Source organism: Sinocyclocheilus grahami, unplaced genomic scaffold (assembly GCF_001515645.1).
Source record: "Sinocyclocheilus grahami isolate Dianchi unplaced genomic scaffold, SAMN03320097.WGS_v1.1 scaffold2447.1, whole genome shotgun sequence".
Classification (NCBI taxonomy): Eukaryota; Metazoa; Chordata; class Actinopteri; order Cypriniformes; family Cyprinidae; genus Sinocyclocheilus; species Sinocyclocheilus grahami.
Genome location: NW_015507626.1, coordinates 81,719 through 106,411, shown reverse-complemented (window position 1 = coordinate 106,411; position 24,693 = coordinate 81,719). Strand labels below are relative to the sequence as shown.

General features: G+C 36.7%; 2 protein-coding genes across 3 annotated transcripts in view; one reads left to right on the top strand and one right to left on the bottom strand.

The window, feature by feature from the left end:
- ubn2b (ubinuclein 2b) overlaps positions 1-19,996 on the top strand; it is a 58,819-nt gene extending 38,823 nt beyond the window's left edge. For both annotated transcript variants that reach the window (XM_016261461.1, XM_016261460.1), the window contains exons 7-15: positions 724-794; positions 877-1,113; positions 4,151-4,261; positions 10,082-10,225; positions 10,307-10,357; positions 14,955-16,050; positions 17,201-17,396; positions 18,658-18,726; positions 18,858-19,996. In XM_016261461.1, coding sequence (XP_016116947.1) covers positions 724-794; positions 877-1,113; positions 4,151-4,261; positions 10,082-10,225; positions 10,307-10,357; positions 14,955-16,050; positions 17,201-17,396; positions 18,658-18,726; positions 18,858-18,904 — 2,022 coding nt within the window. In that variant the 3' untranslated portion in view covers positions 18,905-19,996. The remainder of the gene's footprint in view (positions 1-723; positions 795-876; positions 1,114-4,150; positions 4,262-10,081; positions 10,226-10,306; positions 10,358-14,954; positions 16,051-17,200; positions 17,397-18,657; positions 18,727-18,857) is intronic.
- Positions 19,997-21,624: 1,628 nt separating this feature from the next.
- The window catches only part of LOC107575051 (uncharacterized protein C19orf43-like), an 8,201-nt gene continuing 5,132 nt past the window's right edge, over positions 21,625-24,693 (bottom strand). Inside the window, exons 2-3 of the mRNA XM_016261462.1 lie at positions 24,341-24,418; positions 21,625-21,981 (exon numbers count right to left, since the gene is read on the bottom strand). Coding sequence (XP_016116948.1) covers positions 21,874-21,981; positions 24,341-24,418 — 186 coding nt within the window. The 3' untranslated portion in view covers positions 21,625-21,873. The remainder of the gene's footprint in view (positions 21,982-24,340; positions 24,419-24,693) is intronic.

The following is a 24,693-nucleotide window of genomic DNA, read 5'->3' as shown; positions in this document are numbered from 1 at the left end:
AGAACTGTGAGCAAAAATCCCAGAACCACACGGGGGGGACCTAGTAAATGACCCGCAGAGACCTGGGACCAAAGTAACAAAGGCTACCATCAGTAACACACTGTGCCGCCAGGGACTCAAATCCTGCAGTGCCAGACGTGTCCCCCTGCTTAAGCCAGTACATGTCCAGGCCCGTCTGAAGTTTGCTAGAGAGCATTTGTGTGTGTGTGTGTGTGTGTGTGTGTGTGTGTGTGTGTGTGTGTGTGTGTGTGTGTGTGTGTGTGTGTGCGCGCGCGCGCGCGCGAGTGTCTGCGCGAGTGTCTGCGTGAGTGTCTGTGTGTGTGAGTGTGTGTGCATGTCTGTCTCTGTGTCTCTGTGTGTCTGTGTGTGTGTGTGTGTGAGTGTGCGCGTGTCTGTGTGTGGTCTTTTCTTTCCAGGCAGATTGTGAAGGAGAACGAGCAGGAGCCGAGGTAGATAGAGGTGTAGGAGGAACAGACCATCATGACAGAGAGAAAGTAGACAGGAAACAGTGAGAACAGCAAGAGGTTAGAAAGATGGTAAACAGGGTCAAATAGTGTCAGTAGATCAGATCATGCTGCATTATTACTGCAAATCTATGCTATCTATTAATACAGTGGGTAATCCCAGCAGACAGACAAATTGTCCAGTTTGTTTTGTTTTTCCTTTGATATTTTTTGCATGCTGCACAGCCGGCATGGTGTTAAATGCTTGTTTTTCTCCCAGGCATCTCGTCAGTTCGATATGGAGGGCAGGAAGAAGTTTTTCACACTGGACATGAACAACATCCTGCTGGAGTGAGTTCGTTTGTCCATTTCTTCCGTGTCCAGAGTCTCTCTGTGGTGTTTATGGTCTCACTGGTTCTGTCTGTGTCTGTAGCATCGAGCTGCAGGTGCAGGAGCGGCCTGTGTCGGTGCGCGCCGCTGTCTACTCTCATCTGGAGGCCTTTGTGCCGTGCAATAAAGAGGCTCTGCTGAAGCGACTGAAGAAGCTCAGTCTGAACATCCAGGATGACCGGTTGCGCACGCCGCTGCACAAGCTCAAGCTGGCCGTGTGCAGCGTCATGCCGGAGCAGATCGCACGATACAACATGGACTGCATGGCCAAAGTCGCCAAGTAAGAACCTAGGCTAACCTAGTTATGATTCAGATCTACATTTCAGGATTGCAGACGTTTGTTAGACAGGGTTCCCACGGGTCCTTGAAATCCTTGAAAGTTTGTGAATCTGAAAAAAAAATTTCATGGCCCTGGAAAGTTTTTGAAAATAAGCATACATAGATACAGGTCCTTGAAAGTGCTTGAATTAATTTTGTGCAAGAAGTTTTCTCGAAAAAAAATCCATATTATTCCCTCCTGTCTGCTAATGTGTTGTTTCGCCAACACTTCGTGGCCTATGCATATTAGCTTCCTTCATTTACTTTAGTTACGCGCATTTACAGGTTACGTTAAGTGTTTCCCGCGTGAGGTACTTTGTTTTGTACGTTGCCATGATGTTCACGCATGCACGAATCTACTACGATGGTACCTCAACATTTCTCTCACACACACACACACACACCGTTAAACACTGCAAAAAAATAGGCTGAAACCGCTGAAACATGATGCCTGGAAAATGCAAGTTTCAAAATATTTGGCTCACCAAAGATAATTACAAAGAATGGTTTTCCTAATAAAAGGCCTTAAAAAGTCTTAAATTCAGATTCGATGAGTCTTAAATATTTTCGGTCCCAGTTCCGAAAAAATGTCTCCAGTCTGACGGACCCAGTGACCGTTTAAAATCATTGGACAGACAGCGAACTTACCGCCACCTACTGGCAAGGTTAGTATGTTTAAAAGTATGTAATTCAAAATTGCATTTAAAACATTAATCTCATAACATTAATGCAGTTGTAATTGTGCAATGTAAATTAATTTGTTTGACAACAGCCTTAGTGTAAATTGAATCTATTGATCAATTGTAAGAATTTGACATGAAATATGTTGCATTCATTTAATAAGGTTTAAAAATGGCCTTTATAAAATTAAATAACATCCCGAGGTTAATATAAAAAACATGCAGATAAATGTAAAAGCAGACAGAACACAGATAAAATATTGTTTCAGAATAAATTGTTTACACCACCAGAAATCTTGGTCATGTGGTGCTTTTGTGAGGATATTTTTATGGGATATTGTTTGATGATATGACAAGTTTGCTGTATATAGTAATAATAAATAGCATGTTTGACAGCTATATATAAATATATATAATATTTTACATTTAACAAATTAAATATTACACTATACGTATGTAAAATAATGTGTGATTTCCATCAGAGGTTTGGTCTTAAATTTCATATAGGTGGTATTAAAAAGGTCTTAAAAAGTCTTAAATCTACCTTGTTCATATCTGTAGTCACCCTGAGTAAGTCCTTGAATTAGAGGGTATTGGACCTGGAAAGTCCTTGAAAGGTCCTTGAATTTGAAGTTAACCAAGGTGTGGGAACCCTGGTTAGAAATCCTGCTCTTTTTGACTAGTGAGTTTACTTTTCAACATGACTTTTCTGGTTGTTTGTGATTTTATATTTACATTTTATATTCATGTGTTTAGCAGATGCTTTTATCCGAAGTGACTTACAAAAGAGGAACAAAAGCGATTAGTCAAAGAAATAACTATTGGTAACACTTTACAATAAGGTTCCATTAGTTACTGTTAGTTAATGCATTAACTAACATGAATGAACAATGAACAATATATTTATTACAGTATTTATTCATCTTTGTTAATGTTAGTTCATGAAAATACAGCACCTCTTTGTTAGTTCATGTTAATTCACAGTGCATTGACTAATGTTAACAAATACAACTTTTGATTTTAATAATGCATTAGTAAATGTTGGAATTAACATTAGCTAAGATTAAAGGGGTCATATGATGCTTTTTTTAAAGGTCATTATTTTGTGTATTTGGTGTAACAGAATATGTTGACATGCTTTAATGTTCAAAAAACACATTATTTTTAAAATACTGTACATTATTGTAGGTCCTCTATGCCCCGCCTCTCTCAAACATATTTCCACATAGTGAGGTTGATATGTGGGGGCGTGTTAGAACGAGGCGTTTTAGGGGGGCGTGATAGAGTCTTAACTTTGATAAAGAATATCTCTTTGGTTTTGAGACTTTAGTCTTTGCAACTTCAGGGATCTTATCTATGCACAATTAGCTTGTAACACTCCAAAGAGCAAGGAAAACTTGAAATCGCATCATATGACCCCTTTAATAAATGCTGTAGAAGTATTGTTCATGCTTAGTTCATGTTAACTAAAGTGGTTAACTAATGAACCTTATTGTAAAATGTTTCCAAAATATTCGTAATTTTTATTTGTAATTCAGTTTTTTTTCTCCAATTTTTTAAAGTCTTTAATATGCTTAATTTAGATATTTATTTTTATTTATTTATATACATTTAATTTATTTGTTATTTACAATTTCTACCGATAAAATATTGTAGAGCTTGGCATAACTAGAAAAATGCATTATAAAAAAAAAAAAACATTTTAAGAAGTATAAAATTGAATTATAAAAATGCCCATTTGGTTTTATAAGTTTGCAAGATTTCTACGTCTAGAAATCATATTTTTGGATGACTTTTCCAGTTTGTGATTTACATGACATATTTATGCATTTAGCAGACGCTTTTATCCAAAGAGACGTACAAAAGAGAAACTTAAGCAATTAGTCAAAGAACAGACAATATTCATAATATACAATGCCAGGTTTATTAGACAACTAGATTAGGAAGCAAGATAGCAAAGAGGAGAAGTGAAGAATTTGTATTAATTTATTTGTTTGTTTGTTTACTGAATATAGATATTTTTTATTCACTGTTTCTGCCAATAAAATATTTTAGAGCTTGGCATAATTAGAAAAAATAATTCTAACAGACATTTATAAAATATAGAAATTAAAATTATTATAAAAATGACAATTCAGTTTTAAGGTTTTATGAATTTGCATGAATTTTCCAGGCCTATAAATCATATTTTTGAAATGAGGCTTCCTCCATAAATCGAAGTTTTCCAAGACTCTGCAAATCCTGGTTCTTCAATGACAAAAAATTAATTAAATGAAGAAATATTTTGATCTTTGGCTTGTTTTATTGCTTGTTTTGCAGGCAGCAGATGGAGGACGGCGACAGAAATGGCTCAGAGGACGACGATGATGAGAAGCCAGGAAAAAGAGTCATGGGACCCAGGAAGAAATTTGTGTGGGACGACAAACTCAGGTGATCACACACAGATCAGGAACAGTCAGAGATCATCCTCGGAGAACAACTCCAGACAAAACAATGTGTGACGCTGTGAATAAGACAATATTCAAACACAAAGCTGCTTATTTTCCAACTTTTTTACAGAAACAAGGCTTGGAAAATGTATTAATGTGATTAGATCAAATTAATTCCGTAATTCTAGAAGGTTCAAGATTTGAATATTCTTCAGGTTTCATACCAGGGTTATTATCCTTAAAGGGGTGCTATTATGCTTTTTCACTTTTTCAACTTTAGTTAGTCTGTAATGTTGCTGTTTGAGCATAAAACAGTCACGCGACAGGACGACGGTAAAAAAATTACAGACAAAACACAAACTGTTTGTAAACACTGTAAAACAAGGCTGCCATACACGACGTCAACCATTTTCTGTGGTCGAGAATGTTGGATTTCGCGAATTGGTTAGCGTAATGGAGCCCAGATACCATATTCCGTCACGCCCGCACTTCAGTCAAGAGGTAGTTCCAGCCCTGTACTGCGAAGCTAAAGCAAAGGTGGTCGACGGTCGGAAAAAAATCAGAGAATGTGGCAATAACGACTGACGGGTGGACTTCGCGGGCTTGTCAGAGCTATATTACAGTCACGGCGTATGTTTACGACAGAAGTGGGAAATGAAAAGTTTCGTGCTTCAGACTCGGCTGCTTTTTGAGTCACACACTGGAACTAACATAGCCGGAGTTTTAGAAGCGGCTATACAAGAGTGGGAGCTTGAAAGGGCTCCTCATAGTACTGCTGTTGTTAGCGACAACGCACGCAACATGGAGGTGGCAGTGAGAGAAGCCGGGTTGTCACCGCATATTAAGTGTTTCGCGCACACATTGAATCTTGCATCGCAAGCAGGTTTAAATGTTTCTCGCGTCAGTCGCTTGCTTGGTCGCGTGAGAAAAGTCGTGGCTTTTTTTCACCGCAGTGCCACAGCAACAGCTGTGCTCATGGAAAAGCAAAAGATGCTTGAGATCGCATCACATAAACTTATCATGGATGTGGTAACACGATGGAACAGCTCCATTTTAAATTGTGTTCAAAATATCGTGATATATATCGTACCGTGAACCCAGTTTCGAAATACGTACCGTATCGTGACCTGAGCATATCGTTACACCCCTATATGCATTGCTAAGAACTTCATTTGGACAACTTTAAAAGCGATTTTCTCAGCATTTTGATTTTTTTGCACCCTTAGATTCCAGATTTTCAGATAGTTGAAACATCTGATGTATGACATTTGATGTATGACAAAACATACATCAATGAAAGCTTGTTTATTCAGCTTTCAGATGATGTATCAATCACAATTTCAGATAATTGACCCTTATGACTGGTTTTGTGGTCCAGGGTCACATTTTGGAGAAAAACAACAACTAACTAACTAATAAAAATGACAAAACAAACAAAAATACTAAAACTTCAAAGTGAAAAAGAGAAATATAAAATTAAATACAAATTCAAAATAATATTTAATAATTTAAATGAATAAAAACTATAATAGTATATTAGTTTAATGTACTATTGTATAATTAAATTTAAAATAATTTAATATACTTTTATAGTTTAGGGTTAGGTTTGATTTAGTATTATTATTTTTTCATTAATAATACTGAAATGATTTTATTATTATTATTATTATTATTAACTAAAATAGCCCTATGCCAGGGGTGTCCAAAGTGCGGCCCGCAGCTTGTCTTATTAAAATGTTATATATGGTCCGTCAAGCGTAATTTACAAATCATGCAGTCTCACAAAGTCAACACAAGGTGACAGCACTAGTAATTACGGTAACACTTTAGAATAGGGAGCACTCATTCACTATTAACTATGACTTTTCCCTCAATAAACTCCTAATTTGCTGCTTGTTAATAGTTAGTAAGGTAGTTGTTAAGTTTAGGTATTGGGTAGGATTAGGGATGTTGAATAAGGTAATGTAGAATAAGGCATTAATATCTGCTTAATTAGTACTTATAAATGGCTAATATTCTAGTAATATGCATGCTAATAAGCAACTAGTTAAGAGACCCTAAAATAAAGTGTTACCGTAATTTCATAACTCGTATGCGCTGCCATTTCAGGAGAAACATTGTGCAACAACAGTCTTACTTTACAATCCACAAATCACCGACATTTACAAAGGATTTACTTTAGAAGCTCTAACTTTAACAGTGCTATTGTGGCAGAAATGTAGGATATTCATAATATCGAATTGTATTATACTATTAATGTAGACATGTAGGCCTATTGAATGTATTAAGGGAGGAATGAAATATAGGCCAAATTACAGACACTTCTGTTATAAGCAGCTTTGTGCATTTCGATTTATACTAAATAAATGTGTTTATAGACTAAATAGGGTTAGAAAAAAATTACCCTATTTAGCGCAGAAAAAAATACTTACACATTTACATACCCTCGGGTCTTTAGCGACCCTATACACTTTTTACAAAAAATTAATCAGAAAACGGGCATTGTTTTATATTTTAGTATTTTTTTCTTCTTATATTGTTTATAATGAATAGATTGAGGAATACTAAGAAAGTTGATGTGTAACTTTAAAAAAATGAAGGAGGGAGAGGTTAGAGAATGATGTCCCGGGTCGCTAAAGACCCTAGGTATGCATTTAAGAGTTAAACAGTCTTAAATTGTACAAGAAAGTCTTAATTATGACTTCAGGAGGTCTTCAATCTGGGGACGGAAAGACCAGAATAGCAATATGGCTGAATGTGACGATTAAACTACAAAAGGCTATGATTTCATTGAATAAACGAGCGCTGCAGGTTCAGAGTCCGGTGCTGTGCTGCTTTGTGTTTTGCTATTAGCGGGGAAACCTTTATAATGCTACTAAACGCTCCACCTGCTGTCAGAATGAATGAGCATTTATTGTTTTGTTCAGAGTTCAGACCAATGCAAAAATCGACCCATGTTTTTACCCTGCAAACACAGAGCTTTAAATGTGAACTGGTGGATCGATAAGAAGTTAATGCATTATAAAAATCTAAACAGAATAGTGTGCTATATGTATGGTCCTGTGATAATATCATATCACACATCGTTAAAACAACAATTACGATATTATCAAGTGTATCGCGAAAAGCAAACACAAAACACACCTACAGAGTGCATGCATACATTAGATGATGGTCTTGTAGTCAGCATGATTACTAATGTGATATTGATTTTATACAACAGTTCAATAAACATGTAGTTAGTAGCCTATTAACCAGTGTTAATTTTGACAGCAAATTTTGATTTAGTTTTAGTTACAGTCTTTTGACTAAAATGCCATTTAGTTTTAGTCATACTTTATTCATCTGAATTGTTTTTAGTTGTAGTCGACTAAATATCATAAGATTGTAGTCGACTAGATCAACAGTAAATTTAGTCGGCTAAAATCTAATGGGTTTAGTTACAGTGCATTTATTAAGCATTTCTCCAAAATTTCCAAACTCATTATATAGGTTTGATATTAAGGTTATATCATGATAGACACTGATTTAACTTCGGTGACACACAACATGCCTTTATGTTAAAATTAGATAAAACCACTTCTCATAAAGAACAAGAACATGGTCTACTTTTTAATGAAATGCCAAAGGTTATATATAGGCTAATTATGCATTCTTTATAGCAACTTGTTTACCATATTCTTCATTATTTCAAGCAGACATTTTTATTTCTATAAATAAATGTAGATTAATCTTTAGGGCTACTAAAGTTTTTCAGTCAAGAGCAGTGAGTGATTTTCTGTCTTTCTGTTGTTGCTTGATTAACATCAATGACTCAGACAATAGCAACTAAATTAGGCTACTGTCCCTTTAAAACCGAATGCACCGCTGCAATGGATGCAATGTACTGATACATGTTCTCCCTACTGTTTATGTTCACTTACGTGATTACTCATCAAATCGGACAATTCAACATCATTTTGTGTGCAATTTTCTGTTCATGCGACACGAAAGTGTGCTTGCGAGCTGTGAGACGCGCTCTCTGTGTGTGTGTGTGTGTGTGTGTGTGTGTGTGTGTGTGTGTGTGTGTGTGTGTGTGTCTGCGCTCAGAAAACCGGACCGAATTGAGTTCTCTTTTGCATCGTCAGATTTATCCATATGTCTGCTCTTCTCTTACTCCCACATATTGAAATTTTTTAACGTTTTATGCAGCGACGTGCAGCGAGTGTATTTTATGCAAACTGAAAAAGGATGGTGTATAAAATTGATTTTAAGATAAAAAATAGTGTGTGCTGTGATTGGTCAGCTGGGCCAGTGTGTGCTGTGATTGGTCAGCTGGTCATGTGTGTGCTGTGATTGGTCAGCTGGTCCTGTGTCTCGTCCCATTCATCGATATTTGTGATATCACAAATCCCGGAAAATATGCGTTGTAGTCCAAACGAGTCGTTCGTTTTAGTTTTTGAAAAGTGATTTCTGTTCAATAAAATATCTCCTTTTGAAGTGGACTTTGAGCTTTGTAACTTCGCAGATCTTTTTTATGATCAAACAGCAACATTACAGACTAACTAAAGTTGAAAAAGTGAAAAAGCATAATAGCACCCCATTAAATGATTGTTCAATCGCAATAACTCACTTATTAACAGTGACTTGCTGCCACCTACTGGCGGTTTTAATTTCACATTTAAGGTACCTTTTCATTTTAAAAATAATTTCAATCATTATGTTTTATGTTTAAAATATCAAAACATTATTTATGCATTTGTAACTGCGGGTTAAAGTATTCCATGTCCCTCAGAGCTGCATGAAACAGTGTGTAAATGCATCTAAATGCCACTTCTAATGCAGCTTCTGGGTTTCCTCTGCATTGCAAAGATCAGTTTTGTTGATACTGATTTCATTTGCTTGATAACAGCCCAAATGCAAGAATTTGACTCAAAAGATGGCGCACACTTTTAGAAAAAATGGCTTAAAGGTAAAAATGCCCATAAAACTTGTTAGAAAAGATTAATTTCTTTCATTGCTGTGAACTGACCACACAGAATATGAAGAATATATAAAAAATGCAAGAGTCTGCTGTCGGCACAATTAGAGAAAAGATATCAGCACAATAACACACTCAGCAAAATATTGTCTAATTATTGAGATATAATTTTTTGTCAGTATCGCACACCCCTAATTTGTTATTTAATGGATATAATAATTTATTGATGATAATTGTTTAAATTAATATAATAATACTTTTGACTCATCCATTTTCTTAACAATGGTTTAAAGGCTGAAATGTAAAGTTTATCATTTTCTAAAACTTGTGAAAACTTGTATCTGAACTGTAAATTTTGCTTTTTTACAGTAATTTTACAGTTTAATATGGTACTATAGACATTGCCCTACCCTGCTCATATGGTATTAATTTTATTTGTGCAGGTCTTAAAAAAAACTTCAATTTGAGCTTAAAAATCCTGCAGAAACCTTGCCTGGGGTGTCCATGATCTCAAATCTACTCTGCCCTCTGCACACCCTTTATAATCTATGAACTGACTTTTCAGTTGCTCATGATCATAGAATAGAATAAGGGCTTTTTTTAATACCTGCTAAAATATTTTACAGCTCAATATAACATGAACATTTTTAATTGCAATTTCCAAAACCTTTTAAGATTTTATTCTAGAAATCACACTTTAAATTTCCCTCATATGACAAGATTTGCATGTTGTTCAGGTAATTATTGTAAGGAATTTGATTCCATCTAGATATTTTTTTTAATTTGTTTTAGCTTGTTTTGTCTTATTTTAGTCATGTAGTTGTTGATTAAAGCCAATGTAAGGTGTGTGTGTCTGCTCAGGTCTCTGCTGTGTAATCTGGTGCGGGTCAAGCTTGGCTGTTACGAGCTGGAGGGTCAGAGTTCACTCTCACCTGAAGATTACCTGAAAGTCTTCATGGAGACTGAGGTCAAACCGCTCTGGCCTAAAGGATGGATGCAGGCCAGGTGGGTTTCAGCACCAAAGCACCTGGATTGTCAAATAATGTTGAAATGTGCTGCATGATCAGCTTTCTCTCTGTTTCTCAGGATGCTGTTCAAAGAGAGCCGTGTGGCTCACAGTCATCTCACAGGAAATACGTGAGTATTTTGCCTTTTTTTTTTTTTTTTTTTTTTGAGGTAATGGTTATTTTTATACACAAACTAGCTGTTTTGACTTTGTGCAGCTCTATTGTGAGCGCCTTGTTAAAGGGATAGTTCACACAATGAAAATTTGCTGATAATGTACTCATCCTCAGGCCATCCAAGATGTAGGTAGCTTTTTTTCCTTCAGTAGAACAGTAAAGAATATTTTTAGCTGAAACTGTGCTCCTTGGTGATTCATATAATGCAAGTCAATGGCTACCACCACTTTGAGAGTCAAAAAAGCTTATACAGGCAAGACAAATTGTGACCATGTACCACAAAACCAGTCATAAGGGTCAATTTTTTGAAATTGAGTTTTATACATCATCTGAAAGTTGAATAAATAAGCTTTCCATTAATGTATGATAGGACAATATTTGGCCAAGATACAACTATCTGAAAATCTGGAATCTGAGGGTGCAAAAAAAATCAAAATATTGAGAAAATCGCCTTTAAAGTTGTCCAAATGAAGTCCTTAGCGATGCATATCACTAATCATACGGTAGGAAATTTACAAAATATCTTCATGGAACATGATCTTTACTTAATATCCTAATGATTTTTGGCATAAAAGAAAAATTTATAATTTTGACCCATACAATGTATTTTTGGCTATTGCTACAAATATACCCCAGCGGCTTAAGACCGCTTTTGTGCTCCAGGCTCACAAGTTAATACTTGTTGCTCCTGATGATATCCTGAGGTCTTATAACGTGAAGCCATCGTTCTGTGCAAGAAACGAAACATTATTTACAACATTATTACCTGTAATCCAGAGCCAGGCAAACAGGGAAATGCGATTATTTTCCGTAAGCTGTTCTGTCGGACAGTTTGTTACAATGAATTGGTTCAGTTCATTAGTTTATTTACGTAATCATGCAATGACGTCTCGTATGTTCAGTTATATTAGTAAAGCACTAAAAATGGATGTTTTACATGTCTAAAGCATATTAAGTGAAGTAAACTAGTTTTCATCAGCTCACCTTTTTATATAAACAATGAATTAATTCATCATAGGATCATTTATGCCAGTATTTTGACTAATTTCCAGTCGCAGTGACTGAAAGTGAGTTTTGTTTGAGTAACTTGTAGGGGTGTGATGAGACGCTTATCCCACGAGACGAGACATGAGACTGGGTTCACGAGGATGAGACGAGATTTTTAGACTTTTTTTTTTTAAAGAAATCCTCAATGATGAAATATATAGGGAAAAATTGTCTTTTATTCAACTGAAAAACACAATGCAAAAAATGTAGGTGCATTTGGAAATCAAATTGTACTTTATGAAATTAAGCATCTATTTTAATAAATTTGATGCCGGTATAAACAACATGTAAACACTGCAAAAGGTTTTGCCACAATTATAAATAGTATACATAAAAATAAATAAACAACACAAATATCCCTTTACAGTGGAAGTGAAGCAGTCAGTCAAGTTTATTATTTAGTAAACTGATTTCCACTTTAATAAAAAAAATACATAATAAACACGATTAATGTATTAATTTAAAAGAATAAAGCAGTGGTTGCCAAACTGGGGGACGCGGCAAGGCTGAGGGATAGTTAGGGCCCTATGAAATCCGTTAGATTTTTTCCTAAATTTAGTTTTCTTTTTTTCCAAATTCCGTTTTTTTTTTCCCGTTTTAATTTTTATGGATCGTTTTCAACTCCTTTTTAATAGTTAAATTAAATTTTATTAATTAAAAAGCATGTCTAATGAATTAAAATCATGAAACGTATACATTTTCACATCAATTTATTAAAAGTTTAACAAAAATTACATGTTTAGGGCCCTATGAAATGTTTTATTTTTTCTCACCGTATTTATATTTTTTATTGTTACCAAATTCTGTGTTTTAGCATTTCTAACTATTTGAATGCATAAAACAAATTAATTTATTAATTTAAATTAAAGTAGCCTTATGATTTTTTCCCCCTCAGAAATTCTGTGTTGTGTATTTACATTGTTCTGCTTATCAAATGAAGGCATAAAACATTAATTTCATCATTTATCATTTAATTATTGAAAATTAAGCAAACTTAATTTTTTGGCAAACAAAGGGGATTTACTATTAAAATTAAAACATGGAAGAAATGTGTGATTATTCCGGAAAAATAATGTTTGTTTCATTTTAATAGTAGTAGTAGTAGGCTATGTACATTCTACTGAAAAATAGTAATAGGCGCATTGTCGTCATATGAAATCTGACTTTTATTTGACGGGTTGCCGTGAATACCTTTACAGTTCTGTGTACGAGATATGAGGCTAGTTTTACTCAAATCAAACAGTCAAATGCTCATGAAGTGACTCTCAGAGCAGTTCTGGAGATGTTGTTCATGTGTTTATGTCCTCATTTAGAGAAATCACCGCGAACGCTTCAGTATGTGTGTAGTAAATGAAGCCGCGCGTCTGCGCCATTCATTAACAGAGACATGCAGGATTCATATTTAAATCGACTTTTGCGGCTTTATATTTACAGATACTAGTCCATATCGTGATTTGATTTGTGTAATGACCTACTTTTGGTTAATTAATTCAAAATTTGACAAATTCCGTGACATTCCGCGTTAAACTGTGAATTCTGTTTTTATGACTGGATAAAGACTGCACTGCGTAATTTTCCCGCTTATAATGCGGCAACTTGCCTATGTGAACATAATATCTTACGTTACATACCACTGGTGAAAGAGCCAGTGTAATGCAAATATATCTGAAAGGTCTGCACGAGGATATCGTCACGTTCTCGCGAAACTCATCGGATCTCGTCACACCCCTAGTAACTTGTAGATCCATGCTGCTCAAGCCGCAGACTGTTTCAGACAGTTCGCTGAACTTCGGTCCGATTTGATGAACTGGTTTAACTAGTTCACCAAAAAGAACCGGTTCAAGAGAATGATTCGTTCGTGAACTGGACATCACTCCAGACGGTTTGCCTGAGGCTCTGGATTACAGGTAATAATGTTGTAAATAATCTTCAATTTCTTTCACTGACTGATCATTTCTCTTCGTAACTCCTCAATAATATCATCAGGAGCCACAGGGATTCATTTTATCTTGCCTGCATATGCTTTCTCGGCTCTTAAAGTGGCGGCACCCATTGACTTCCATTACGGTTTTAGCTAAAAACATTTACTGTTCTACTAAAGAAAAAAAGTCACCTGGGTCATTCCATGTCAACTCAACCAGAGGTCCCCAGCTCAAATTTGTGGAGACAGAGTGATGAAGCCAATCAGCAGATATGGGGATTGTTAGGAGGCCATGAAGATCAGAGGCCAATGGGCAAATTTGTCCAGGATGCCGAGGTCACACCTCTACTCTTTTCGAAAGACATCCTGGGATTTTTAATGACCACAGAGAGTCAGGACCTCGGTTTAACGTCTCATCCGAAGGACGGTGCTTGTTGACAGTATAGCGTCCCCGTCATTATACTGGGGCATTAGGACACACACACACCACAGGGTGAGCACCCCCTGCTGGCCTCACTAACACCTCTTCCAACAGCAACCTAGTTTTCCCAGGAGATCTCCCATCCAGGTACTGACCAGCTCAGCCCTGCTTAGCTTCAGTGGGCAACCAGTCTTGGGCTACAGGGTGATATGGCTGCCGGCTAATGTGAAATGTCATGGATAAATATTTACTAAGTAATCCACTATTTTGTAGAGGGGGGTCAAAATGGCAATTTTCACCTGAGATTCAGAGCCAAGTTACAGGGGGTTAATAATGACTTCAGAAAGATGGCATCAGCACGATGTTATTTTTACGCAGAGATTGGTAGGTCTGTTAGTAAAATCTGTTGACTTTAGCAATCTTTGTTGCATTACGTGCCAATGGTGACCATTCAAAAATGGGGAAAGAGCACTTTTCAAGTTTTTTTCCCCCAAAGTTTGCGTGCCTGTAACTCAAAAAGTATTAAAGATATATTAATGTCCTTTTAGATATTGGGTCTTAACAAACTTCCCTTTTGGCATCTTTATTTTTAAGGCCCTAAATGGTTCGGTTCCAGACATAATAGAATTTCAATATGTCTCCAGGAGTAAATTGTTCAAATTTACAAATTTTCTGTGGTCAAAAACCAAATGTTGGTCATTTTGCAAAAATATGATACTTTTCTTTTCTTTTAAAGAGGAATGTCTGAAGAACAAAAAATGTTGAAACTAGAGATGTATCTGGTTTCCTTCTGTCCAAACAATTGCATTGAACATACCATTCAAAAATTTGAGCCGGGTAAATTTCAGAAATTTGGTTGATTTGACACGGAATGACCCACCTACATCTTGGATGGCCTGAAGGTGACTAAATTAACAGCACATTTTCAGTTTTGACTGAACCTGTCCCTTTATTCTTTTTTTCTAATTCTCCAAATTAAAGAATGACACAAATATCTGATTATTCATTATTACAGCCGCTGTTGTAGGTGATGCAGCCTTTTAAATTTAACACATTTAATTGTGTTTCATGTTGAATATTGTCACAGTGCAGAAGTAAACTGGGTGATGGTGTATCACGCTGGTCTTGTGAAGTTATGATTGAATTGCACCGCTCTGTTTTCAGAGTAAAGAAAAGGATGTTACCGGCTCCGAAAGCGAAGCCCAAGCCTCAGGACAGCGGTGCGCTCCAGCGACCGTTCGTCTCTGTGGACTTCACACCTCTTCCAGCCGTCTCTGTAGACGCCGCTCCTCCTGCTGCTGTCCAGCGCACACCGTCCCCGCCGGAGCCCATCTGCCTGTCGGACTCTCTAGATGAGGACCTGAGGGCCCCGTCGCTGGACTCCATCTCTCACGCTCTGGCCATGCTGAGCAGCGCCGCCAAAGACCTGGCCCAGTCCAACAGCTCGCCATCCGCAGACGCGCCCAAACCATTCCAGTCATCGCACGCGTCTCCACACCTGCCCAAAAAGAGCGGTAGCACCCCGCCTCCTCCTGCTCCTCCCAGCATCCTCTCCTCCTCGCCCGCAGCTCCAGCTGTTAAAAGCGTCCTGCCGCCGGTTCAGAGACATTCAGTTATTCCCGCTCAGCGACCAGCCGTGACTCCGCCCACCAAGATGGGCGTGTCTCTGGCGAAGCCCCGCCCTCCTCCAACGGCGTCTCCTCTTCACGCCCCTCAGAAGATTCCGGTGGGAAAAACGGTGGTCGCCATGCCGACAGGCCTCAGCAATAACAGCTTGTCGCCGGCACAGTCGCGCACTTCTTCGGCGTCACTTTTAAACGTCAAATCCACGCAGCCTTTCTACATGACGCCGCAAGCCAAAAACCACGAGTCGCCCAAACCTGGCTTCATCACGCCCATGCAGGCCACGCTCACCAAATCACCCCACAACCCCAGCTCTCCCATCATTAAGCTCACCCCCACCGCCTCGCCCGTCGTCTCCAGACCGTCCATGTTACCCAGCATGCACCAGCACACCTCCAAGAGCCCGGGCTTCCACACGGGGTTCGTCTCCAGCGGTTACAGCGCCCCCGTGGGGCAGAAGAATTCGTCTCAGGGCAACACTATCTCTGGACTCACCACGACAACCGCATCTGTCAGTGTGTCGCCCGTTGCAGGGATGGCCAATCACAGTCAGCGACACAGACAAGTGGGTGGAGCTAATCAGGGGGTGAAGACAATCACATCTGTGTCTACAGCCACAGCGTCTCCACTCTCACAGGTCTGTCTGCTCATGCGATCAAAGTCAAAGCCTGTTTTTGGCTTTTAAAATTTTTATTAAATGTAACGTAAAATGTACCTATTTTAGTTATTATTCATTTATTTTATGTATTTATATTATATATGTTAATATTTAATTATTTATTTTTAATTTCGTTATTATTTACGTCTATCAAACTCAAGACATGTTTTTAGCACCAAAGTTCTTGGTAAATGTAAATGTGTCTCTTTCTCAGGAAAGTGTATTAGCACTTAATCCTTGGTAACAAATATAATCTGATTTACATAAAATAATTTTAATTTACCAATGCAATTATTTTTATTATTATTTATTAATATTATATATTAATTATAATAATTGTAGTATTTTCAATTTATTGTAATAAAAAAATTTAATTTTAAATTAGAATACATTAGAATAAAATTAAAAATAATTTGAATGTTTAATGAACATGTTAAAACAATTATTTAATAAAACAATTTGTACAATTATTTTTTATGTTTAATTTTTTATTTTATCTAAACACTTAAATTGTTTTTATTTTTCATACAATTAAATTAATTTTGATGTTTAATGGGAATTTAAAAAATAATTAATTCAAATGTTTAATCAAAATAAAAATTAAATAATTATTTTTAATGCTTTTTGGTCATATTTTAGTAGAATAAGTAGTTTTGTAATGAATGTGTTCTCTTGTTATATATATTTTTTATTTTATTTTAATTAACATTGAAGATATTTTTAATTAATTATTTATTTATTTTACATTTTATTTAATTTTTATTTATTTTTTGGTAGAAGAGTCCTAGAATTATTATGTTTTAGTTAGTAATGATTTACTTGAACTCTTAAGTATTCTTCAAAATACGAGTCATTACTAAAATTTAGTTTTGTCACTTATTTTATTAGTTGGCAAATTTTTTACAAAAATTAAAACCCTCAGACTCCATAGGAATGTGTTGTTTTAAAACAAAAGTGTTTTTTTTTTTTTTTTTTTTTTTTTGCCATACACATCCAGCAAAAGGTTGTCTGGCCTCTTTTTAAAAAAAAATGTTTTTTTTTTTTTTTTTTTTTTTTTTGAGGAGGCCTTTATAAATGTCTGCTGTGTGTGCTTTTGGCTTTCCCATTATGTTTTCTTCCTCATCTGCAGGTGTCGTCCTCCAGCACTCTGCTCGGGTCGGCCACTCCATCTCTGCCGCTGGGTTTCGGGATGTTGGGAGGTCTGGTTCCCGTCTCTCTCCCGTTCCAGTTTCCAAACCTGCTGAATCTGCCTTCCTCTTTGGTTTCCACGGCGACCGCTGGAGGCTCCACCAATGCCAGCAGCTCAGGGTTCAGCCTTCCCCAGAGTGAGTCCAACTCATCTATAAATATGGCATAGTTTATTCATTATTATTATTAGTTAAGACTTAGAAAGGCGAATTGTACATAATCTTACACTGTTTACATTTTTTAATTCTTCAACGTCTTTGTCAGTGCTGAAATGTTCCTGATACACATTTGTGTCATGAGCGTTTATTGGTGGACTTAATACATGTGTATTTATGATTTATAGTCACACACTGGTTATTCTTCACGGTTCAATATTTTATGATATTATATTATAAATCATATTAAATGATATTAGGCAACAGATGTATTCAGAAATGTAATTAATGGATAAAAAAACTTTGATCAAATAGCAAGCTAAAAAAGCTTATATAATTTATACATATTTTATATTATTGTAAGGAAATATTGTTGAATTATTGTATATCAGTTCTTTATTTATTTATTGAAGTTTTATTATTATTATTATAAATTCTACTATTTTGAGTTTGCCGTGAAAATAAGCTTGGCTGCTCTGACTTTAAGTAATCAATATTGAACATAATAATTATAAATATAAAATAAATTATATTTTTTATAATTTATTTATATTTATATAATTATTTATTTTAATGCAATATGTATATTTATTTATTTATGTTGATATATAAGTAAATATACTTATTTATATAAATAGTTTATTATAAAATGAATAAATGTGCATTAGTGGTATTTAAGTGACACACGTGTATCAGGAATAATCTGATAGTGATAAATATTCAGAAGCAAAACTTTTTTTTTTTAATTAGTTGATTCCACTCATATAAAATTACCAGTTATCACCAGTTTCTTCAATCTCTCTCAGTATTTATGTTAATGAAATAAAGACTCTCCTTTAGTCATTTACATGCACTTTTGTACTTACAAATAGATAAAATGTCCATAATTCAGACTTTTTTGATTGTTTCTTTACTTTTTATGTACTAGACAGGCTCGTGTGAGCCCTCATTAGCTGCTGATGTGTGTTCAGCTGCAGTAACCTAGTATTTACTTTAGTATTTTATTTATTTATTTAGTCACACACACTCAGTGTACACACTGTACTTTAGTACACTTGCAGTATTTTCATTTTTGAAAGTAATGCTGCTGTCGTCATTGAACTTAAAACACATAAAACGTGTGTGTGTTTTGTTGCTCTTCATCATGTGGCTCATCATGAATCTGTTTCCTCTCATTGAATCTGTCTCTCTGTGTGGCGTCTCATGCGTGGGGTGTGTGTCTCTCTGTCCCGTCTCTCCTCAGATGTGTTAAAGGGTCTCATGTCAGGGGCTCAGGCTGCTCTGCCGCCACACTTACAGCTGGCTTTCTCAGGTAAACGCTGAGTGAGCAACGCTCCCGCTGCCTGCGTGCGTGCGTTTGCTGCTTTCTTCATCATCTTCAGTCGGGACCGAGTCGCTGTGCTTCATTACTCTCTCTCTCTCTCTCTCTGTATCTGTGTGCAGATGTCAATCAAACTCAGGGCAGCGACTTGAAGAGGAAGTCCTTATGACATCACAGAACTCTGATCCGGGACTGACTCCGCCCACTTGATCTGCTGGCTGTCCAATGAGACGGAACGGTTTTATACACATTTGAATATTGATGCTGATGAATGATGTTTGTCTGAATGATGATCAGTGGGTTGTACATATGTATCAATGTTTACACAGACAGACCTGATCACTGTGACGGGGAGGGAAACACGTGTGTGTGTGTGTGTGTGTGTGTGTGTGTGTTAGTGCGCATCTTCTGTAAATGAGGGGTTTTTTTAAGGTGTGGAGAGTATGATTATATGAGCGGATGAGTGAAGGTGTTCCTCCCTCTCTGGTGTAGGTCGGTGTCTCCGGTGCTGTTCACCAACACAACGCCCCTTTAAATGTTCAAACAAACTGAAAACCAAATGCTGAAGGGCATTGTATTATACTTGAATTTTCAGGATTTGTTTACTTGCATTTCAGGACACGAGCAAAATAAAAATGCAGAAGCCTTAGTCAAAACTCTGCGTGTGTCAGTGAGGTTTCTGCTGTTTGCTCACGGGATTCCCACTGGTTTTGGTCTAGAATGTAAAGTTTTAGCAGTTTAGAATAAGAAAGGCTTGGTTTCTCTCAGAGCAGTCTGTTTATTGAAGCGTATACAAGCATCGTTTCATACTTGTACTGAAGTAGGTTCGGCAACATTTGATCAATTATAGATTTCCCCCCCCACTTAGAAACGTCTAGTTACACGTCTATTGATATTTTCTTTAATTTTTAATCTTAAATCATAATTTAAGAGTGAATTTGTGCAAGAGTGACCATTTAATCTGAAAGAGTTTGATCTTAAATCACCAGTTTCATTATTCTTGTAGATCTATGACCATGTGTCCTGTTTTGAGTTTTCCCCCTGTATTAACCCAGTTACAATTATCAAAGTTATATATAAAGTTAAAAGAGGTAACTTTAAAATATAAAAAAAATAGAGAAAAACTGACACGGTCACAGACCTACCTGAATAATGAAAGTGTTTTTAAAGATTAAATCACACAAATTCACTCTTAAAAAAGGGGGAATTAAACACTGCAATTTTGTTGATAAAATTTTTTTCTCATTTTATGTTTTGCTTTTTATACGGGGTTGATATTGCTTTATCTAATTAAATGACCTCTTTGGAAGTCTTGTTGACAAATAACCTTATTGTGAATTTGGTGTCAAAGTGTTTTGATCTCTGAAAAATCTTAAAATTAAACATTATTATTATTAGTTTGGATTAATACAATGTGTGCAGTTTCAAATTCCGGCACTGTTGACCTTGAACCATGTTTAAATCCAGATTTTCCTGTTTAAAGAAACTGCTCAAAGAAAAAAATAATATATATATATATATATATATTTTGCCAATGCTGTTTAAAGTGCAGATTGCGAGTAATTTCATCTAAAATGTCAAAAAAAGTTACATTTTACATGAGAAATTTTAAAAAGCAAAAATTAGGAAGAAAATTATCTGAGCACTTAAGGTTCAAGAAATGTTATCAAAATATTTGTTTCCCCCTGAAGTGTTTAAAGGGGTCATAGGATGCTACACGCACTTTTAAGTTGTCTGAACTGAAATGTGTACACCACCACCCTATAATGATAAAAATCCACCCAGTGTTTTTTTTTAATCTGGTTAAATGTTTTCCCCTTTCTCAAATCGAGCCGATCTCAGATGCCCGTCTGTGTGACGTCACACAGACAGGCCCCTCCCACGATAGTTTGATTGACAGTAGTGTTTCAGCACAGACTGGACTGGCGTTTTACCTTAGCTCCACCCTGAGTGAGCTGTCATCAGTCCGCCATTGTTTCACCGCCGGAGCAGATGTAGACAAGAATGACTCCTAAGTGATTGAGGTGTTCAGTTGTTAGATGTAATAATGAACATAGCAGTCGTCATTTACTCCCGACATCTGAGCCGCTGAAGACGCAGTGGATTACGTTTGTTTTTGAAGAAAATGCGCCCCCGATCTACATAAATGCGTCTATGTTCGCGTGAATCATTCGTGATCCAGCTTCAGCTGCAGAAGTGAGTGTAAGGTTTTGTAATGAATCTTTGCAAATCGCCTTTCCTAATAATGTGCTAATTAGCGAGTTTCACGATGAATGCAGCTAAAGTAAACAGTCTCTCTAAGAGCAGCTCGGAAGAGAGGGGCGGGGTCAGCAGAGCTCATTAACATTTAAAGGAAAATGCTACAAATCTGCATGCTCTGAAAAGAGCTGTTTTTGACACTACCATTGAGAAATTTTAACCAAACTATGTTACAGACTTCTCATTAAGACCCTAAAGAATCATATCGACTTGTGTATCCCTTTAAATAAGGATAACTAGAAACACAAATGTCTTTGGACATTAATTCACAGACCTTAAATCCCAATTATCACCCCCTTTAACTTAACCCACAAAAAATTTGATATTCACTCTCGCTCTATGTATAATTTTATTTTTAAGTTCTGAAACATTTCTCCTGCTTTAAGGTTTTCAGAAGTATAGCAAAAGCTTGAAATGCTGGGAAAGGTTTTATGCTGACAAATGAACGTCTTTTAACCACTGCTACAAACATGGAGATTCATTCAGAATGATTGAATACCATGAAGAGTTAAAGCAACTAAACTATTAAACCAGTTGAAGCAATTTGAAAAATATGCAACATTTTTAATAAAGCAGTGTGTAAAGGATCCTAACTGTGGTGTGAAGTGTGTAAAATGGAAGCTGACGCGTTCTCAGAAACCACGTGATCATCACAGTCAGGACAGATACTGTGGTACGGTGAGTTTAATCATCTTCAATCTTCATCAGGTGACATTCAAGCACCAAACATGTCGAGTACAAAATATCAACAAGGTGAACGAGATCGGTCTAATGCCACGCACTAAATAACGTCTCGAGAAGAACCAGAATCCAGCAAACGGGATAAACTCAACCTGGAAACAGAGCGTGAATAACAGTCTCCACAGGAAGCAGCTCAGTCTATTTGACCAGCGGTCTGGTTTTATCATCGTCTCCACACTGATGCGCTTTATACTTCTTCACTTCTGCCCCGTATTTAGTCCAGGCGTCTCCTTTCCCAGCCTCCACCTGCATCAACACACACACACATAGATAGATGTGTCACAGTTTCCACAAAAGTGTCAAGCAGCACGACTGTTTTCAACACTGGTAATAATCAGAAATGTTTCATATCAGAATGATTCCTGAAGGATCATGTGACACTGAAGACTGGAGTAAAGATGCTGAAAATTCAGCTTTGATCACAGGAATAAATTACACTTTAACAGATTGTTCTCCATATAATGGACTTGAATGGGGATCAACGGGTTGAAGGTCCAAACTGCAGATTCAGTGCAGCTTCAAAGAGCTCGACAACATCCCAGCCGAGGAATAAGGCTCTTATCTAGCGAAACAATCCGTCAATTTCTAAATAAAAAAAAAATGGCCGATCGTTTGCTAGAAGCTGCACTGAAACTGTCATTTGGACCTTCAGCCCGTTGGTCCCCATTGAAGTCCATTATCTGGAGAAAAATCCTGGAATGTTTTCCTCAAAAACCTTCATTTCTGTGCAACTGAAGACAGAAAGACTTGAACATCTTGGATGACATGGGGGCGAGTACTTATCAGGAAGGTTTTATTCTGGAAGTGAACTAATCCTTTAAAGGTAAAGTAGCAAAAGCATACGAATTAAAAATGAAAAAGATCAGAGAGAGTGGAAAACTATCATAAAAAACATGTTAGTGTGTTTGGAAATGGCTCTTTTAATACTTTGCTTTACTACTGCTAGACTGTTAGGAAACCATGTAAGAATTAAATAATATGCTAATACGCTTTACAAATATCTGAACCACAAATTGATATTAAACAGAAAGACTTGAACATCTTGGATGACATGGGGGCGAGTACTTATCAGGAAGGTTTTATTCTGGAAGTGAACTAATCCTTTAAAGGTAAAGTAGCAAAAGCATACGAATTAAAAATGAAAAAGATCAGAGAGAGGAAAACTATCATAAAAAACATGTTAGTGTGTTTGGAAATGGCTCTTTTAATACTTTGCTTTACTACTGCTAGACTGTTAGGAAACCATGTAAGAATTAAATAATATGCTAATACGCTTTACAAATATCTGAACCACAAATTGATATTAAACTAAAAAATTATTTATTTTTACAGTATTACAAATGATATGAAAATTTTGGGAATATTGCTATGGGAAAAAAATGTGACATTCAAAGAAAAAATATATTCCAATGCTTTGTTTGCAAGCAAACATAAAACATTTACTCCCCTCTCATGTTTTTTCGTGTATCTTTTTAATGTTAATGTTAATATAAATCATACATTTTATGTGTGCAAGTTAACAGCCTTTCACTGGCAGTCCCTTATGAAAATAAACCATGTTCAACTATAGTATTTGTAGATTTCCATGGTTACCAGTAAACATATTTTAACTGTGTGTAAACAAAAATACAACCTAATAAGTTGCAATTAAGGCATGAATGTTAAAATGCGTTTCAAATATGAAGTAGATATCATAACATATTTTACTCATATCAATTCATTTATTCAGTAACTGAAACGGTCTTCCATAAAAGCAGGTTGCTGTCACTCAAGTGGCCACGCCCTTAATTATGCAGAACTTTAAGGCTTAATATAATTTAAACGGATGAGTTATAAAAAAATTCACCCCCCTCACAGTTGTCATGAAGGGCAAAATTAGCTGCATAGACCAAAACAATTTTTTGAACCAGGCTGTAAACGTTTTTTTCTGCTGTAAATTTGGGCATTTTAACATGGGGAGTCTATGGGATTGAGTCGCTTTTGCAGCCAGCCTCTAGCGGCCAGTTGACGAATTACAGTTTAAGTCACTTCCGTGTTGGCTTCACAAGAGAGAGCGGGAGGTTGCCACTTGGTTCATATAGATACCGGAATTATATCGTATCGACCGAAATTAAAAAATATATCATGATATATATTTTGGCCATATAGTCCAGCCCTAATCCAGAGCCGTTAAAAGATTTAAATTGTGAGAGGTACTGTATGAATTTGCTCCATAAAATAACAACATAAAAATAATGCTGTTTTTTTTTCTTTTTCATTCTTATACAAATAACAAGATAATTTAAACTGTTATTAAATAACGACCGGACAGCGCATCTCTCACCTCGGAGTCGAGCTTCTGTTTTTTGGCCACCATCCCGGTCTTGAGCGCCAGTCGAGCGCCTCCTCTCCGCTTGCCCACCTGAGTCAAACAGGAACAGACTGACAGCTTTACACGGCTTTATGTGAGTGAGTGAGTGAGTGAGTGAGTGTGTGAGTGTGTGAGTGAGTGAGAGAGAGTGTGTACGAGTGTGTATGAGTGTGAGTGAGAGTGTGTGTGTGTGTGAGTGTGTGTGAGTGAGTGAGAGTGTGTGCGTAAATAACGACCGGACAGCGCATCTCTCACCTCGGAGTCGAGCTTCTGTTTTTTGGCCACCATCCCGGTCTTGAGCGCCAGTCGAGCGCCTCCTCTCCGCTTGCCCACCTGAGTCAAACAGGAACAGACTGACAGCTTTACACGGCTTTATGTGAGTGAGTGAGTGAGTGAGTGAGTGAGTGAGTGAGTGTGTGAGTGTGTGAGTGAGTGAGAGAGAGTGTGTACGAGTGTGTATGAGTGTGAGTGAGAGTGTGTGTGTGTGTGTGAGTGTGTGTGAGTGAGTGAGAGTGTGTGCGTGTGTGTGAGTGAGTGTGTGTGAGCGTGAGTGTGTGCGTGTGTATGAGTGTGTGTGAGTGAGTGAGTGAGTGTGTGTGTGTGTGCGC